Source organism: Harpegnathos saltator, unplaced genomic scaffold (genome assembly GCF_003227715.2).
Source record: "Harpegnathos saltator strain DR-91 unplaced genomic scaffold, Hsal_v8.6 scaffold555, whole genome shotgun sequence".
In the NCBI taxonomy this organism is placed as follows: Eukaryota; Metazoa; Arthropoda; class Insecta; order Hymenoptera; family Formicidae; genus Harpegnathos; species Harpegnathos saltator.
The window spans coordinates 739,472-757,296 of record NW_020230377.1 but is presented as its reverse complement, the minus strand read 5'-3'; the positions used below and the strand labels follow the sequence as shown (position 1 = coordinate 757,296).

Sequence of the window (17,825 nt, the reverse complement as noted above, 5' to 3'; positions counted from 1 at the left end):
ATTAGTGTATTCATGGAATTTAGAATTAACTAAATAAACTTAAAAAGAAACAAAATTAAATAACTTAAAGAAAACAGATTGAGAGTTAATGGGAGAAAGGGAGAAAGAGAATCAAAATAGTGCATCCACTTCAACAATAGAAAATAGAGTTCGTAATGACTATCGATAGTTTTCGATAGTGTGTCCCAGATTGACTTTAGTAGCTTCATGCGGCGAGAATACGAAACAGCACTTCTATGCGTAAGTGTATTCATATTCATGCCAGAGAGAAGCCTGAGAGCAGAGAGAAGCCTGAGAGCGGGCATGGCTGCATTTACAGCGTTATGGAAAAGTTGGCTGATTCGAAGCGCTAACTGGGTCCATTTTTCATGGACATGAACTACTAAGCCAATGTCCACGATTTGTCGGTACTATTCCGTGCTATGTCCACAATTTTTGGTTCTGTTTTGTGCTATGTTCACGAGCGAGCTAGATTAGTTAGATAAAAACGAAGAATCGGTCTTTGTCTCACCACCAGCGAATAGACAATCGCGACGAAGCGAGCCAGCAGCGATGTTATCGTAAGGCAGACGTCGCTGTCCCCCCTTTCACTCCCTTCTTTTCCTTTCCGCATTGTTTTGTATTCATAATTCGGGAAGAAAATAATTTCGAGAGTTCGAACGATTTCTAGCAATGACGCGACAGAGATAACGCGCGGCCACATTAATTTGTCATGACTTTTATATTACTTATAATTACATAAACGCCCATATATACAAATTATAGATAATTATTGCGCGTATGTTTTAATATTGTACAATATGGCATATAATCTTAAAAAAATACTGCAAGAAATGAAGTTGTTGTTATTATATGCCATATTGTACAATATTAAAACATACGCGCAATAATTATCTATAATTTGCACATATGGGCGTTTATGTAATTATAAGTAATATAAAAGTCATGACAAATTAATGTGGCCGCGCGTTATCTCTGTCGCGTCATTGCTAGAAATCGTCCGAACTCTCGAAATTATTTTCTTCCCGAATTATGAATATAAAACAATGCGGAAAGGAAAACAAGAGAGTGAAAGGGGGGACGGCGACGTCTGCCTTACGATAACATCGCTGCTGGCTCGCTTCGTCGCGATTGTCTATTCGCTGGTGGTGAGACGAAGACCGATTCTTCGTTTTTATCTAACTAATCTAGCTCGCTCGTGAACATAGCACAGAACAGAACCAAATAATTGTGGACATAGCACGGAATAGTACTGACAAATCGTGGACATTGGCTTAGTAGTTCATGTCCATGAAAAATGGACCCAGTTGGCGCTGCGAATCAGCCAACTTTTCCATAACGCTGTAAATGCAGCCATGCCCGCTTTCAGGCTTTTCTCTGCTAGTACTTGCAGTGGCGCCACCGTTCTGCTATTATCATATCCGTAAAATTTAGACGTTTCTAACCTATAATTCAGTTGACGGTTTGTACCTATTCAACTAGTTTTGTTTGCACATTATTTTAAAAGAAGTTATTTTGTGAGAAAATGATTTCGGGCAATGATTTTTTACGATTACAAATATAGTATAACTCCAAAACAATGTATCGATCGACTTCATTTGGCTTTTGGGGATGAAGCACCATCCAATAGGACTGTTTGTAATTGGTTTGTCGAATTCCAACATGGACGTACTTTTTTAGTAACGAGTTTCGTGGAGGTCGTCCATCCAACGTCTGTTGTTGCCACTAATGTTGTTGATGCTGCGCGTGAAATAATTAAGCGAGATCAGCATATGACATACCGCGAGATTCAGGCATCCTTGGGCATTGATATGAAAGCAATACACACGATTTTACATGATCACTTGAACGTACTTTGCAGTCTTTGGATCCCACACAATTTGACCGAAGCTCAAAAACAGACTCGTGTGAAATAGTGTAAAGAAATGCTCAAGAAATTTCAAATGTCAAATTGATGACTCATTGTCCGTATTCACCTGATTTATCACCTAATGACTTCTTTTTGTTCCCAAACGTCAAACATAAGATGCATGGTGAGCGATTTGTGTCGCTTGAAGCAGCTGTTGAAACGTTCCGAACATTGGTTTCTGAGATTACAGCCTCAGAGTGGAGAAAATGTTTCGAAAATTGGTTCGAGCGTATGCAAAAGTGTATCGATCTTAAAGGCGAATACTTCGAAAAACAATAAAGCCATTTACCGAATTTTACATGTTTTTTTTTTTTTTTCATATCGTTTGCAGTAACTTTTCCAGCAGCCTATACCGTATACCGACCTCCATAAAATTTGGCCGAGAATTGAATTACAATGAGAAGGAAATTAAATAAACGCGTAATAAGTATGACTAAATGATTAAATGGCTAAATAAATTGCTAATTTCTGAATTAAGCTATTTTGAGAATATTCGGTGTTTCATCTTTTACAGTCAGATCTAACCTTCTTTTTCATTACTGTCAACACTTAGCTTCGCTATTTGACAATTGCTGGAACTTGATTTAGTGAGCATTACTTTATTAATAACTTGTTTTTGAATGTTCTTAATTTTGTTTTTTTTTTGTTTTTCATCCAATAAGGTTACGCAGGTTTTTCCGGCCATTTTGTATTTAGACGTATCAGTAGCTGGCTTTTGAACCATTACTGGTTGCGTGTATTTTAGTATGGTTTGCTCACCGATCTTGTCCGTCGATATCCTTTTTGATTTTACTTAAGAACAATTGTAGTTGCCGAGGATGGTCCAAAGTTAGGACCGAAATGTTCAAGAATTTTATATTTCTATATGTTAATATTATTTACGCGTTTATATCTGCGTCTTGGCTCTTATTAGGCTCGATGTCTACAGTATTGTGTCTGCTCTCCCGTATATACAACGTAATACATTTTCAGACGTGAGGAATTACAAACTTGACAATTACTTCGATCTAAAAATATACATAATGCCATTCACTCGCCATTCACAATGTTTTATTCTGATATTAAGGTCATTAGTCAATAACCTTAAGATTATGTAGATATATTTGAATATTTTCTAAGTAGTCCATTATAAAATTGCATTCTTGTCCGTCTACGCGTTACGCGCCGCACACATTTAAGTGTCTTTCATGCATAAATATTTGATCATACACAACGATATAATTACCATATTATTATCGTGTGTTTCATGCGTAAAATGTGCGTAACACGCAATTTTATAGGACATCTGATTACGCACAAACGCAAGGGTATTTAAAGTACGTTTGCAGCAGATGCATTAAGTCGAGAAGAATTGCGCGAAATGGTCATAAAAATGTGATGCATTTATCGTTATGAGTAACGCAAATCTAGTCGAGCGGCAACCTATTTTGAGAATATCTATTTATACTCGAAGAACTTTTTGATTTTTATTAACGTTAAATAAATGCACTTAGTAGTATATTTAGCGTGCCTTTATCTTTTCTAAAAATACACGGTAATTATTTGACTTCGTCACACAAAAGCTCATATACATATAAAGCAAATGTTTGCAAAGTGGTGCATCTTTTATATTTGCATGTTGAACAAAAATCAACGATAAAAATACCAAGTGAATAAGAAATAATAACAATAATAATAATTTATTCTTGTCCATTCTTCGTTCTTTTCCCCAATTATCTTTTTCCCTTTTTACTGGGAATATATAGGAATACAATCATACACTTAGAGTGGATTGAATGTTTAACTAGGTGAGACGAGTGCCGAGGAAATTTGCGCACTTGATGGTCTCGTTCATCAGCGAGAATTTAATGAGTTTTCGGTGAGATGTCGACGTGATGTCGAATCGAGGCATTACCGTAATGATAATGTTCGTGTCCCTTGCATCGCGCACTCTCTTGTTACCGCTGAAATACTTAAGATTAGTCGCCTTGAGGTAATTTATCGGTCGGCGTACGTGTCTGTTAACAATTTCACCAGGCAGGGGGAATATGTCGATTAATTCTAATTTAGATAATAGCATTGTCCTTGCATCATGACTCGGTTTATCGACATTATATTTGTTACGCGTGTGCCTTTCACGCCGATCTATATCAGTGTTTCTCAAAACCGGCGTAGCGCGCGACTCGACGACGTTCGAGCGTGCGATATTACTCACGAATCGTGTGCATTCGGCTGCAGTTCTTCCATTCTCACTTTAAACTCATCTTTAATTTATCGAGAGCGAGATTGACTTGTCATTCACAGACGAGATACTTTCGATCGAGGAAAAGGGAGGGCATCCCGCCTCCAAAACACAGAGAGTCATCCGATGTTGAATACGACAAAACTTCCAGAGACGTTCTCGCGCGCCTGAAATCACAAGAACGGAATCGCGCGAAGCTTCGATCCTGAAGCATCAGCATGTAGAGACTTCAGACCACGAGACTCTCGGCTTCAAACATTAACCGGGTGGACCGTCCGCGTGGACCTTTGAGAGCTACTGATCGCGGGCTGGATACTGCACGTTGAATGCCTCCTCTTGCCTCATCGTCGTCGTCGTCGTCGTCGTACGCACACACGATCTCGTCTCGCGCGATCTAGATGCGCAAGATGATGGGTCATATGTCACAGCAATTACATGTCATTACGTTATGCGCTGCATCCCAGGGGTGGCAAGGGCCGATCGAAGAGCGCCATGGTTACTCCACGGCTAACAAATGATCCCTGTGTCCTGGCTCGCGGTTCGAGGTGTACAACGGTACACCTCGCAGTTTTGAACACGCCGCGAGCTGGTGGACTACCTCGCGCACGAGGACGACTCTCATGCTCGACTCGCTGCTCCGCGCTTCGTGACGGAGCAGACTCGAGAGCGAGACTCGCAGAGTCGGCCGATCGTCGTCCCTCTTCTTCTCTTCGCCCTCGAGTTCCTCCGGGCTATGGTCCACGGGTGATTCTGTCCTCTCATGACACTCCACTGACGCCATGTTCCGTTCGCTGTCGACGAAGAAGTTGCCGCGGTCCAAGAGCAGAGCGCTACAGAGGTGGCGGCTGTTCCACGCCACGGACTTTCAGTCCTTGATGTTTCCCTGTTTCACCTTCTGCCGCTTGGTCGGCATATTCCCGTACAAGATCAACACATCGACCTTTGTGAGCTCGAGGGAGCGCTACATACTCTCCACCATCGTCCTCATCGTCTTCTGCGGCTACGGGCTGGTGGTGTTCTATCAGACGGACTTTTCCGACAGGTTGATGTACGACACCGTGCCCAGCGCCCTTCAGGGTAATTGCTACTTCATCCTTGGCGGTATCATAACAATCGTCACGTACATCATGAACGGCCCGCGAATGCGTCTCCTTCAGACGCTGCAGGAGATCTCGTCGAGACTACCGCCGGAGTCGTATCACAAGCTGTCTTGGCTGATCCATGCCAAGGACATCTGCGGCTTCTTCTTCCTGGTCGCCCAAGTGCCGAACGTTTACTCGCCGGACGTTTTTCAAGCCTTGGTGAAGGTGTACACGCTGTACATCACCTTGCTGGTGTTTCAGATCGACATGCTCTACATGAATTGCGTGTGCGTGCTGAAGGCCTGCTTCAAGCGGCTCAACGACAACCTGGCGAATCTGCGGGAGCTCGTGGTGAACGACGAGCCACATCTCCTCAGGAGGGTCTACCACGAGCAGCGAAATCCGTTCCTACTGATGGAGCTCAAGGCCCTGAAGAAGAGGCATCTGTTCGTTAGCGACACGGTGCAGATGCTCAACTCGACCTTTAGCCTGCAGCTTCTCGCTACCGTCGTCATGACCTTCGCCGAGATCACCTTCAGCCTGTACTTCTACATACTGCAATGGCAAGGGAATGTCATTATAGACCCGGAGAAACGGATCTGGTATTCGTACTTCACCATGTCGATAGGATATTTCTTTGTGAAAATGGTGCTGATGGTGTGGGCCTGCGAGACCGGCAAGGATCAGGCTTCGGAGATCGGCACCACCGTGCACGAGGTGATCATCAATACCAGCGACAAGCAGATCAAGGACGAGGTAGCGAGATGTTAATCTGCACGGAAAGAATTTTTTTTTCAGGACACGTTAACATTCGTGCACTGAGAAAGTACCAAAGTGTTAGCTAAAGTCCGGCTGGGATATACTCATAGTCGTCGAAACATTTGCAGATAGCATGGCGGACTGTTTCTCAAGAGCGGTGTAAATTTTCATATCGCCAAGTTGGACAGATATCCGAATATATTGTTGATTGATTACCGTATAACGTATAACGTATAAATTTGCATCTCGATATGAATATATCTCAGTTATGCGATACATATGTATAGTATATATTATGCAGTACAAATTTTCTCCACGTGTTCCTTTTTTACGAAAGCGCTGCGGCCTTTCGCGCGCCGATCTCGCCGGGCATTCGTAAGCCCGTCGATTTTTCGACTTTTGATTCTGCGTCTGATCCGTTCCGCATGTGTCTGACATTGCAGTTGCAGCTGTTCTCCTTGCAAATACTGCACCGTGAAAATACATTCTCCGCGAAAGGTCTCACCGTGGACGCGAGCCTTCTCACCGCGGTAAGCGATAGCCGCAAGCCTCATTCGCGAGTTCACTAAACAAGCGTGTTTATTCTCGCGTGTATCTTTCGCGGCTGTCGACAATCATCATCTCGCGGTTTTCTCTTTACAGATAGTGGGGAGCATCACTACGTACTTGTTAATCTTAATACAATTCTTGGTCACGTCGAGTACGAATTGCGACAAGGAAGCGCCATCAAACGTTACGGAGTTTTAATTGACAGCCGAAAGGCGCGTTAATTCGATTGAACGACGCATCGTCGAACGGAAGGATTTGTGCGTCCTCTTTTGATGTTTTTTTTTTTTTTTTAATCCGAGATACGTACCACTGTTATTAATAAGTAACAAGCGCGATGTTTCATACAAAGATACGTTGTACAGTAACCAAGTATAAATAAAAATACTATTTTTAATATGTCTTGTACATAAATAACTGAGTGCGTGTGTGTGTGTATCATGTGAGATGTAATACACGTATTTCTGGCAAATACCGCCCCGGTGCTCATCATATCACATTTTCTATCGCTCTCGCCTGTTTGAAATTAAAACGAGCCGGCGCAAATGCCGACATATGAATATAATCTGAAATTCATTTCCGATGTGAGCAAAAATTAGCGCATGACCTTTATTAATATTTTAAACCACCAGCGGATAAACACGTGCGTGCGTGTGCGCGTGTGTATGTGCGTTCTATATTGCTTACGACTGAAGAAATGATATAAATATAACCTAGATATGAATAAAAGGAACTAGTTAGGCTTTCATTTCATTGACGCCATCGGCGCGGTATCAGCGCGGAAATTCAGCGATAAGCGCAATCGCCGCCGTCGAGCAGCCGAGAATTCATTTCAGCGCTCTGCGCCGCGGACGATCGTCGCGTCGCGTCGCGTCGGCGTCGGCGTCGGCGAGCAGGTTTCGGTCTCGTCATTAATGTTGCGGGAGCAACATAATTTTCAGATATTTCCTTTGTTATCGTTGCGAGACCTTATCCTTATCTGCAGATAAGGCCGAGTGACCTGCGATGGCAACTGCCGATCTGCCGCTTTGTTATCGCCAATTCCAACTTCTCCGTCGTCTTCGTCTGCCAAGTTGCTGATTGATGTTTCCTTTTAACATTCCGACGCTTTTATCGACTCTTCGGCGTGCGTTATCTCGCGATCGTCGGGAGAAAAATGAATGAGGCGGTGTCCCCGTTATTGCCTCGTCCGTCGCTTAGCCGAGATCAAAATGGAGAACGATCAAGCGGATTCACAAGGACGGTGGTCGCGATACGAAAAACAACGAATATACTCGACGACGACGGGTCGCCGTATTACGTATATATGCAGCATTAATGAGCCGGTATTGCGCCGCTCGGCCGTGTGCTTGTATTATTTAACAGCGATTCGTCCGTCGCGGCCATGAAAGAGTCGTTTTCGTTCGCCGACGCAGAGGGGTGTGACTCGCCGACGATCTATTGTCGTCAAGATTAATGTTCCACCGCGCGATAAAATTCACGCACAGACGCAAAAGGTTTATTCAAAACCAAAAAGCTAGACGCGTTAATGATCGCACGACCCCCCCCTCCTCCCCTCTCTCTCTCTCTCTCTCCCTCTTTCTTTCGCGGGAAGCGACAAAAAGCAACTCGCGCCGGAGGAGAGGCGTCTGCCGCGAGAGACGATTATCGACGTCGGATGGCGAAATATCGAGAGAATGAATGGGCGCGCTCGCAAAGACAGTTTGAGCGTGTCGATCGGTCAAAATTGCTACATACGCCACGTCGGTCGTACACCCAAAAGAAGTATTCTATTTGTAAAGTGATTTTTCCCATAGTCTTATATTCTAAGCGAAGCCTCTTACAGAAAAAGAATTCCTCTTTCGCGATAAAGCGATTAAGGTGAGCCATTCATTTAAAATTTATTAGATATTATTCTAACGGTTTTCCTCTTACTTCTACATTAGGAGGATTTCCTCTTATGTGAAGAGGAATATGTTGATTGAAATGTCGGCTTCTTTTGTTCAGTCATGCTCTACCTCCAGACATGAGGTCTCGGTTGCATTATACATATCACATATAATCCCTCGAACTTTAAGAATAATGTGTTTATAATATTTTCCTCTTAATGTGCTTATAATATTCTCCTCTTAATCTCAGAGGAATCCTCTTGAGGCCATATATATTATATAAGAATAAAATCCTCTAAAATTTAGATGATTCCGCTTGTTCTGAAATTACTTTTTTTGAGCGCACGATCCGGTCAGCGGCGGCGATTATGCAATTTCAAAGCGGTAAAAATAAAACGACCGTCGGCGTGTAGACACGGGAGAAGCGACTAGCAGCGAGATTCTGGAATATCAACGGGCCAATTAGCGGGCTGTCACAAACGCCGAGCGATATTCATGAATTACAGAATACACACAAGGAGCGCGGCTCCGGCGTTACGCGATAAAAATACGCGGCCCAACGCAAAACTTTTTTCTCGCTTCCTTGTCTTTTTCTTCCCTATCGCCTTGCACGCAGCCGATCGCGGCAGTCACTCGCGACTCTATTTGACGAGCCAGCACCGGAGTGCATATCGGAATAAATCGGCAAGCAACAGTCTCGTTCGTGCGTGTTGCAGGCTCCTCCTCGTCTCTACCAGCCGCGCTTCGAATTGGACGATATTTCATGCCGGGAACGAAAATCATCATGACGTTCACCGCGACGTTCTCGCTGACGGCGAATTTGCCGAAAAATCCACGAGAGACGAGAGACGAGTCGGCGGGGCCGCGGCAATGACGAATAAATCTCGCCGTGAGACACCGCGTGAGTGAACAGAGCGTATTCGCTCGGCAGCGAAATTTCAATCGCTCCAACAACGACGGTGAAGCAGCCGCACGAGAGCGGATTATTGAGACGAAAAAATCACCGCCGCGCGAGGCTCTTCGTATTTTTACACGAACGCCGAGTAAAACTCCAATGAGATCGACGAGCGTTTCTGCGCTCTTGCGCAATGCGCCTCCGGAAAAACCTGTCACTTGAGTCGCTCGGCCGCGAAATAGGACGCATTAATCGCGGCAAGTGCGCGGTGTTTGTGGCGCGCGAACATGCGCGATTGATATCGTCCGTGCCGGTGCGGCGTGCGCGTGCCGCGCGTTATTGGCGTTTCTACACGCGCCGTAATCCTCTCGGGCAGGCTGGGGAATTAATTAATCGTTCTTTTGTCTAATTCTGGCGGCACGTGGGGACAGAAATGGTGCATCACGCGGCGCGCGCGCGCTCGCTCGCGTAGGCGAGCGCGCGCGCGCGCGATTGCGCGCGCCAGTCTCATCGGCCGCGGCGCGGCGTCTCGTTTTGACCGATACGCAGTATTGTCAGTTTTGCGCCGACTGCCGCGCCGAGTGAACGTAAGGGGGTGTGCTCTCACGCGCCGTCCGTCGCGACTCGATCGCGAGGTACGAGAAACGAGCGATACACTACGCGTCGCGATCGCGTTTCTCGCGATTCGCGCAGTGCGACGGAGGAAACTCGGCGGATGAATGCGACGGTTTGAACGAACCGACAGGAGAGATCCGACGGAGGATCGACGGAGGAAAGGCACGAGAGAAGAGAAGAAAAAACGGACAACGTGCACGGAGCACTTTGGTCCCGTTAGAGAAACTCGAAGCGAGGAGCAACGACGAGTGCCGAGAGAGTTCGACAGTGACGGTTCGGACTTGCGTGCGTGCGTGCGTGCGCACGCGAGTGCAATCGCGTGTGCGCGCGCGGGTCCCCGCGTTGATGAACGAACGTGCGAATTAATGAACGAGAAATTGCGAGTCTCGCGTCGCGGCTCGGCACTGCCGATTAGATAAAACGGCTGTGGAGCGACCGGCCCGTGTGAAGTTTAAGCGAATGCAAAGTCCGCGCGAGCGAGCGCCGCGCTCGGCCTGATAATCGATGCAAAAACGCGGCCTTGCCTGCGGATCTTTCATGCCGTCGCGCGGCGGCACCGGCTTCTTTCGTATTCGTATCCGCGGTAACGGACTCGACGTCGCATCTGGGATACAAACTAGCAGAGACACATAATCGGCGCGTGAGATGCTGTGATTTTCGTCCTCGCGTGAGAAGGAAAGTGAGAGGGGCAGAGAGAGAGAGAGAGAGAGAGAAAGGGCAAGAGCTGTCGATTTACGTCGCGCGGCTTCGCTTCCGGAGGTGCGAGGGACTTGACACTCATTCCTGCCCAGAAAAGTAAGTCACCGCGATGAAGGGGTTCTGTGATTCTTCCGAGATGCTTCAGGCATTCAGATGTTTGTCGGCGTTTGCTTGCGAATCGAGTCATCGTTTACCGTGACGAAAACGCTCTTCGGCGCTTTTGCATTGGAGTTAATTATCTTTAATTTTAACGAGATCTTTGGGAGTAAAAAGGAGAAGAAAAGAAGCTTGACAAGCCGCCGGCGACGGGGCTTTTAGACGGACGACGCGAATGCAGTCGACAGCGCGTTTTCGTTTCAAACGACGAAATCGACGTATTCGGGAAGTTGACGTAGTTTCGTCCGGTATCTTATTCGTTAAAAACTTATCGCACATTACCGCATGACCGCGTTGAACGTATAATTCTCGTCTGTTTTTTGTATTCGAAATGCAATTAAAATTATCGTTGGCGGAACTCAATTATCGCCAGCTCCAGCGTAGTAAGTCGCGATTATTTTCGTAATGCAGTGTTTTTCACGAGCGTATTTACTCGAGCCCGCTCGTGAATCACCTGTTCGGTTTCTTGAAAAGTTTCCCTCCGGTACGAGCGGATCTGTCGCTTCTACATTGCGTTTCGCTCGCATCGGACTTGTAGTAGATCGATGTTTCTAACAACACGCGCTCTGTTTATAAATCGTCGTTATCGGCGAGAGAGAGAGAGAGAGAGAGAGAGAGAGAGAGAGAGAGAGAGAGAGAGAGAGAGAGAGAGAGAGAGATAAACGGTAAAACAGACAATGCAGCGGAAAATCAGGTTCGTGCTATATTTACGTCGTCGAGGGTATTATATCGCCGAAGCCCGAGTGAGCTACGACGTGCCAAGAAATGTGTGGTAAAGCATTTGGCGCACTTTGCGGAATTGTTGGGGCACTGTCTCTCGTCATAATAATAAGTGCGTGAACCGTCTAACTCGTGCACGGGCAATAACAATCGTCCGTCCTAATCAACTCAATATCGCACACAAAGTCCCACCTTCGGCAAAATAGATCGGTGATGCAAGCCGCCGCGAGGTCCTCCTCCCTAAGAAACATGCGCGACGCTCTGCGCGGAATATATTCAAAGCGTCCCGAACAAGCGGGATGTACAAATCCAGAAAAATATTCGACAGCCGTCTATCCAACTTCGGCATTAAGATATTTAAATCGACGGCGGGACGATTCATTACCCTGAAAGAAGGATTGACATCTCGCGACGCGTGTTAGCTTTTCCAGACCTTTTACGTGACGATAAACGTGACGTTTCCGTTAGGAGCGCTCGGCCGCGTAATAGCATCTTTGAGTTATTGTACGATTAGCAGAGACTTAACGAGAATTTATGAACGTGACAATGAGTCGTCTAGTCTAGCCGACGAGAGGACGCGACTGCCTCGTACCGTTGACTCCACGCGCCGCGTTCTATTTCAAACACAGTTCCCGACAATCGATCATCGCATTCTCTCTTTCTCACGATGATGCTTTCTTTAGTAATATTGTCTACCGACGTGGGCCTGCTGGTCTATTTGAAGCTGATGCCGCGTCGAATGCTGTTGGCGATCTCGAGGTGTCTCGAAAATCGCAGTCGTCGATGAGCGTTGGAACGTTGGAAGTGGCTCTAGCAGCTTTGCGACATCATCTCGAGCATCGTCGTTGTACTTCCTTCCGCATCGCTTGTTCCTCGAACGATTCGATATCACGAAATCCTCGAAAGCTCCGATCAATCTTTATGACCGCAACATTTTCCGATTCAAAACTGCGATTCAAAGCGGCGCCCGCTTAACCCAGTGCTGCGCTTTGATCGATGGAAGTCTCGGCTGTTGATTAAAATAATCGGCAAATCACTGACCCGAATAACTCACTCCACCGATCAAGCCAATCGTTAAAATCAGTGCGCGTAATCGATCAAATGCTAGCGACGATCGGTCGCAACACGATCGTTACACGCGAATCTACTGCGCGATTCAGCCGATCTTCACGTTGGGGTGAAGGGATATATCTGTCGCAGTATCTGACGGCAATCAGAAAATTAGTATGTGCTGACGGGAAATAATATAAATGCAGATGCTATCTCTCAGTGAATTTATCAACGATCGATCGTTCTTTCGCCAAAAGCCATAGAGGTGCATACTTAATTAATGTTTATTTTAACACAAAAGTATCAAATTGGGTATTTCTTCTCTGCTGATCGCCAAATATTGGAGTTTTCTTTTACAATAATTATTATTTTCATTCATTATTGTTAAAATAAACAGTAAATATTTCTTTTCAAAGTGATACCGCATACCGGGACTTTTACCTTATATCTCAGCCCAGCAACATTTCAGTCGATCGATGCCCAAGCACCAGCAGCAGCAGCGCGGCGAGGTCGAGCGGCGTTTGACTCGCCTTTATTCTTGCGCAAAGCTGTCATTGGCTGCGAGGCGCATCGAAAATGCGCGCCTCGGCGACGGGCCGAGTCAACTTGCGTCAATGTTGTGTCGTACGACGAATTCGGCGCGAACAACAGCCACGCGGCGCTCCATTATCATCCTGGGCGAAACTTGCGCATACACCCATCTTTTAGAGATGTTTTAATTCTCACCCAAGGTTCTTTCGCCTGTGTGTACAGCGGAGCCGCCGCCGCCGCCGCCGCTCGCGAGCCGATGATCGCGAAAGTGGCGTGAATGAAAGACGCGAACTCGCGTCCTTTTCCCCTTTTGTCTCTTCTCTCTCTCTCTCTCTCTCTCTCTCTCTCTCTCTCTCTCTCTCTCTCTCTCTCCCTCCCTCTCCTCCTGTCTCCTCCTCCCTCGCGAGTCGAGCGAGAGGCGCGGCGCGAGGCGATCTCGCGAATTCTCCCCGACCCTGCGTGTCGCGGCGAATCGTTGAGTTATTACGCCGAGTTGATTGCCGTCACTCGCATTTATTATCCGCCACCGTGGCACGCGCGCGCGATAAAGCGCGACTATTAGGGACGCTCGTGAGCGACAGTGTTATCCATCCACGCTCTGCGCTCTGTGTGTGCGCGCACACGTGTGGATTATCTACCTCCGAACGATTGTCTTCCTTTCCTTGGTAAATTGCAATCGCGCGCTATCTTTGGATCGCTGCTTTCCAAGACGAGCAGGAAAAAGAAAAGAAGCAGCAGGAAAACAGCAGGAGACGCGTGTTCCTGATACGAGCTCGAGGAATTTCCCCCCTCCCCTCCCCCCGTACAAACGGTACGCGTACCTAGTTTTCTCTTCCTTTCCAACAGAACCGACCTCTTCGCACCTCTCCACCCGCATACCCGCGGAGAATCGATGAAAAGGCCAATCAGGGTAGGACGCGCTGCCGCCGCTGCGTCGAGTCTCGAGACTCGAGTATTCCGAGCAATTCGCGCCGAGTTACTAACCATTCGTTCGCGGGTCGCCGATGGAATTCGTGACGTCAGCGGCGAGCGGCCGGGAAAACGATAACGCGCGAGAATCGATTTCCGAAGTAATGGTCGGTGCCATGTAATTGCGCGCTCGGCCTCGCTCGTCGAGTAATTCGAGCGGGCCGAGCCCGGCGGCCGGCGGACGGGGGACCGGGAGAGTGAGCGGGGACGCGATAATTTTCTCGAAAAAAAATAGCGAAACCGGCGGCGGCGGCCTCTTCTTTTTTGCTCGCGTTCCGCATTTCCGCTTTTGCGCAAGAGACGCGCAAGCTCCTTTGTGCGCGCACGGCGACCGCTCGCGACCTTGCCCTCCCGGCCGGCGACGGCCATTGTCGCGATTCCGATCGGCCGGGGCTGCCATCGAACGGACGATAATTCGCCCGACGAGAGACTCGCCGTTCGTGATCCGACGTCGCTCTCTCCCCTTCCCCTCCCCCCCTCTCTCTCTCTCTCTCTATCTGTCTGTCGAGACCACGGGTAATCAATTTACTTTCTCCGAGGTCGCGCACGCTCGATACGCGCGCTGCGCAGCGCGCAAGTTTAGATAACAACGTACCTGTTAACTCGCTCAATTTACCGAGACGATAATTCGTCGCGGAAAAAGAAGCTTCCCGCTCACGAGTCGTGTACACAACTCAAGGCGCTCGGGTAATCGGGAATTCTTCCAATTTCGATAACTCAGTCTTTTAATTGCGCGTGACGCACGCTCGCGCGCGCACATACACGCACTGAGAGCCGCGCGCGCGCGCGCGCGTGAGAGAGCCCCCCTCCGCCCGCTCCTCTCCCATTTTATATCGTCGTATGCCATTTATGCTCGTTTCAACACTACGTCGCTAAGAAATTACGAGCGACGCTGGGTTTTGCGTAGTTCCAATTGCGCTGTTAAGGCTTTCGATTTATCTCGCGTATATCTCATCGTACTTTGATTGCTTCACTTTGCCGTTGCTTCACCTCCTTCGGAATCCCGACTGCGACGCACGCAGCGCTCGGCCCGGCGTGCTCGGGCCTATTTGCGTAAAGATTCTCGACGAGGTTCCCCCGATCGTCGCCGGCGTCACCTTAATCGAGCACCTTTCATTCCCCGGATTGAGGTATTAATTATGCAAGGGGGAAAGAATCCGGTACACATAGATGCATGTACACGCGCGCGCACACACACACACACACACACACGTGCACGCGTGCAACGAACGCACGCGTGCGCGATTCGCACGCAAATCACGACCCCGTTGACATCACGAGGCATACGTTTACCGCGCGTTCCTGACTTTCCTTGTGGCCGGTATCGGCCTCAAGGCTAATCAAGACAACAGGCGTTCGCTCCGGAACTCTAAAAATTTAGAAAAGCACAAAAAAGTCTCGCCACGAATACGAGCCATTGTTTATCGTCGTTGCCTTCCCTGTTGTCTGAATCCCTGATCTCTGAAACATTCTCGTACACAAGGATCGTTTTTAAGGAATTAGGTGTGTGTCGCCGATTTCGACGAAATTTGGTATATTTGTAGAGTAGCCAAAAATAAGAAACCCATATTTTTTTTATCGGCAATGGCTCAGGTTCAAGGAATGAAACTGCCCCTCAAAGTTTCATCCCCTTTACACTATCTTGATAATTATTGCAGATAGGAAAAAACTTTTTAAACAAAAATTGTATAGTTTTTCATGCCGTACCATTTCTGTTTGAAAAGTTTTTTCCTATCTGCAATAATTATCGAGATAGCATAAAGGGGATGAGACTTTGAGGGGAGCGGTTTCACCCCTTAAACCTGAGCCATTGCCGATAAAAAATATGAGTCTCTTATTTTTGGCTACCCTACAAATATGTCAAATTTCGTCAAAATCGGAGACAGGGGAGACTCTTCGCGGATGTTCCTTGCCAGACCCGATATTGAGCAAACGAACTTTGCACAGCAGCTACCCCATACGCGGAAACGGAAATGGATCACAGGCAGGAAGCGGAGGTGTCCCGGAGGTAGTGCCTAAAGCCGAGCCTGCTCGTCACCCAGATGAAATCGCGATCGCCATTCGATTCGGCGTGTAATTTTCGCGCGCTTTCTCTCGCCGCCGGCCCGACGCCGACGGGACGGGATCCATCCATCCATCCATCCATCCGTCCATTCATGAAAGAGAGCGCGGGGAGATAATCATTTCCTACGCGACGTACGACGTACAGCGACACGTTGTTTTTCTCGGATGCCACGTAATGGCACCTAAACGCGCGCGCACGGCGCGCTTTATAGCACAGAGATAAAATCGGATCTGGGTTGCGCGAGTCGCGCGAGCGCGGCGCGTGAGTCAGTTGCTCTCGTCGTCGTCGTCGTCGTCGTCGTCGTCGTCGTCGTCGTCGTCGTCGTCGTCGTCATCGTCATTGTCGGCTGTAACAAACAGAATTATTAGGCTGATGCACGAATAACGGCCGCTTCGACATTGACCGATGCGTATGCGCTTCTTTTCTGCGCCGGATAAACGTTTCTACGAGATACACGTATGGACTTATGTAAGATGCTCGGAAAAAATTTCAAGAGAGAGATGGAGGGAAAATGAGAGAAACAGAAAGAGGTAGAGAGAGAGAGAGAGAGAGAGAGAGAGAGAGAGAGAGAGAGGAATATTCGGCGAGCATTTTGCTTTTCCGAGGAAGCGAAAGGGGGGCTCACTCGAGAGAACTGGCACGATTGCAGATCGCGAAGGAGATAAATTAATTAAGATTTCTTGGTAAGCAATTCGCGCGACGAGGGAACGTCGCGTCGGTTCCTCGTTGGCTGTGTATATGTGTGTGTGTGTGAATGTTTCCGCACATTATTCTTCGGATGAATGCTCGGGTGGACGGAGAATTTTTATTCGGCCACTCTCTCTCGACGTGAAGTGTCAAGTGTTCCAGTTATCTTCCGACGACTAGACAGCTCCGATCGCGCGCGGTCGCGCAAGCCGACGGGATCTTTTGCGAAATTCGTCATTTTGATTTCCTTCGGCAATATAATTCATGCGAGAGTGCCTGAATGCCGCGTGCTCGCAGACTCGCGACAAATATTTTCGATCGCGATAATTATGCGCATTTATGAGCCGAGCGGAGCGGCTGTGTCGGTTATCACGGATGACGCGACGTTTTTTTCGACTTTTATCGACGTAAACAAGTCTCCTTTTTTTTTCAATAAGCGCGCGCACGACGGCGCGGCGCAGCGCACACACTCGCGCGTGTGTCGCGATAATCGCGCGCCGGTTGCAGGGCTTTTCAATAAAGATGAGATCGCACACACATGTCGTGTCGTGATTGGTGTGCGTTTCTGCGAGAACGTTCCGCGGCCGCGCGAAATCGATTCGATCGCGGCTCCTCCGGCGCCGTTCTTGCGACGAACAGCTCTCGACGGAAGCGACCGTAGTAGTAGGGTAAGGTAAGGCCCCGATTTCGCGGCGGGGCCGCGGCTTCGCGAGACGGCTGGCTGACGGATTTCCGGCCCGCGAATGATTCGTCCGTACGATCGAAGAGCGCGCCGAGCCGACGAGAATTTCGCCGAGTTCTCCAACCCGCCGGGGGTGTCGATGATTATATCTTCGAAATTAGTTCGGAATATCAACGATGAGCCGTCTCGAGTCGTCGTGAGTCACGCTTCTCGGTGACGCGTGGCCTACCGTGATGACGCGGGTCGACGGCGAGAGAGACCGCTCGCAGAAGGTGCGAGGAGCCGGCGAGAGAGAGAGAGAGAGGCGTCCGGAACTGATCTGTATCGCGAGTGCCCGTTTATAGGCGCCGACGAATGCGCGCGTGCACGTG

The 17,825-nt window shown here is 48.0% G+C and overlaps 2 protein-coding genes and 1 long non-coding RNA gene across 5 annotated transcripts in view; 2 read left to right on the top strand and 1 right to left on the bottom strand.

The window, feature by feature from the left end:
• The first annotated feature begins 1,386 nt into the window (after window positions 1-1,386).
• LOC105182276 (uncharacterized) lies at window positions 1,387-7,157 on the top strand. Of its 3 annotated transcripts, XM_025303532.1 has the most exons (4): window positions 1,387-1,462; window positions 5,173-5,968; window positions 6,415-6,501; window positions 6,614-7,154. In XM_025303532.1, exons 2-4 carry the CDS (start codon window positions 5,177-5,179, stop codon window positions 6,716-6,718), a joined length of 984 nt encoding a protein of 327 aa, XP_025159317.1. In that variant the 5' UTR covers window positions 1,387-1,462; window positions 5,173-5,176; the 3' UTR covers window positions 6,719-7,154. The 3 variants fall into 3 exon arrangements, with proteins under 3 accessions (XP_025159317.1, XP_011137907.1, XP_025159316.1); XM_011139605.3 differs by lacking the exon at window positions 1,387-1,462 and having other exon boundaries at window positions 2,577-5,968; window positions 6,614-7,155; XM_025303531.1 differs by lacking the exons at window positions 1,387-1,462; window positions 6,415-6,501 and having other exon boundaries at window positions 2,577-5,968; window positions 6,614-7,157.
• LOC109503752 (uncharacterized) overlaps window positions 5,703-17,825 on the bottom strand; it is a 43,316-nt gene continuing 31,193 nt past the window's right edge. The window contains exons 4-5 of the long non-coding RNA XR_002162715.2: window positions 5,825-5,984; window positions 5,703-5,767 (exon numbers count right to left, since the gene is read on the bottom strand). This is a non-coding gene — a long non-coding RNA (uncharacterized LOC109503752). The remainder of the gene's footprint in view (window positions 5,768-5,824; window positions 5,985-17,825) is intronic.
• Window positions 9,830-17,825, top strand: part of LOC105182277 (uncharacterized) — a 38,820-nt gene continuing 30,824 nt past the window's right edge. The window contains exon 1 of the mRNA XM_011139606.3: window positions 9,830-10,690. The gene's annotated coding sequence lies outside the window, so the exon portion shown is untranslated. The remainder of the gene's footprint in view (window positions 10,691-17,825) is intronic.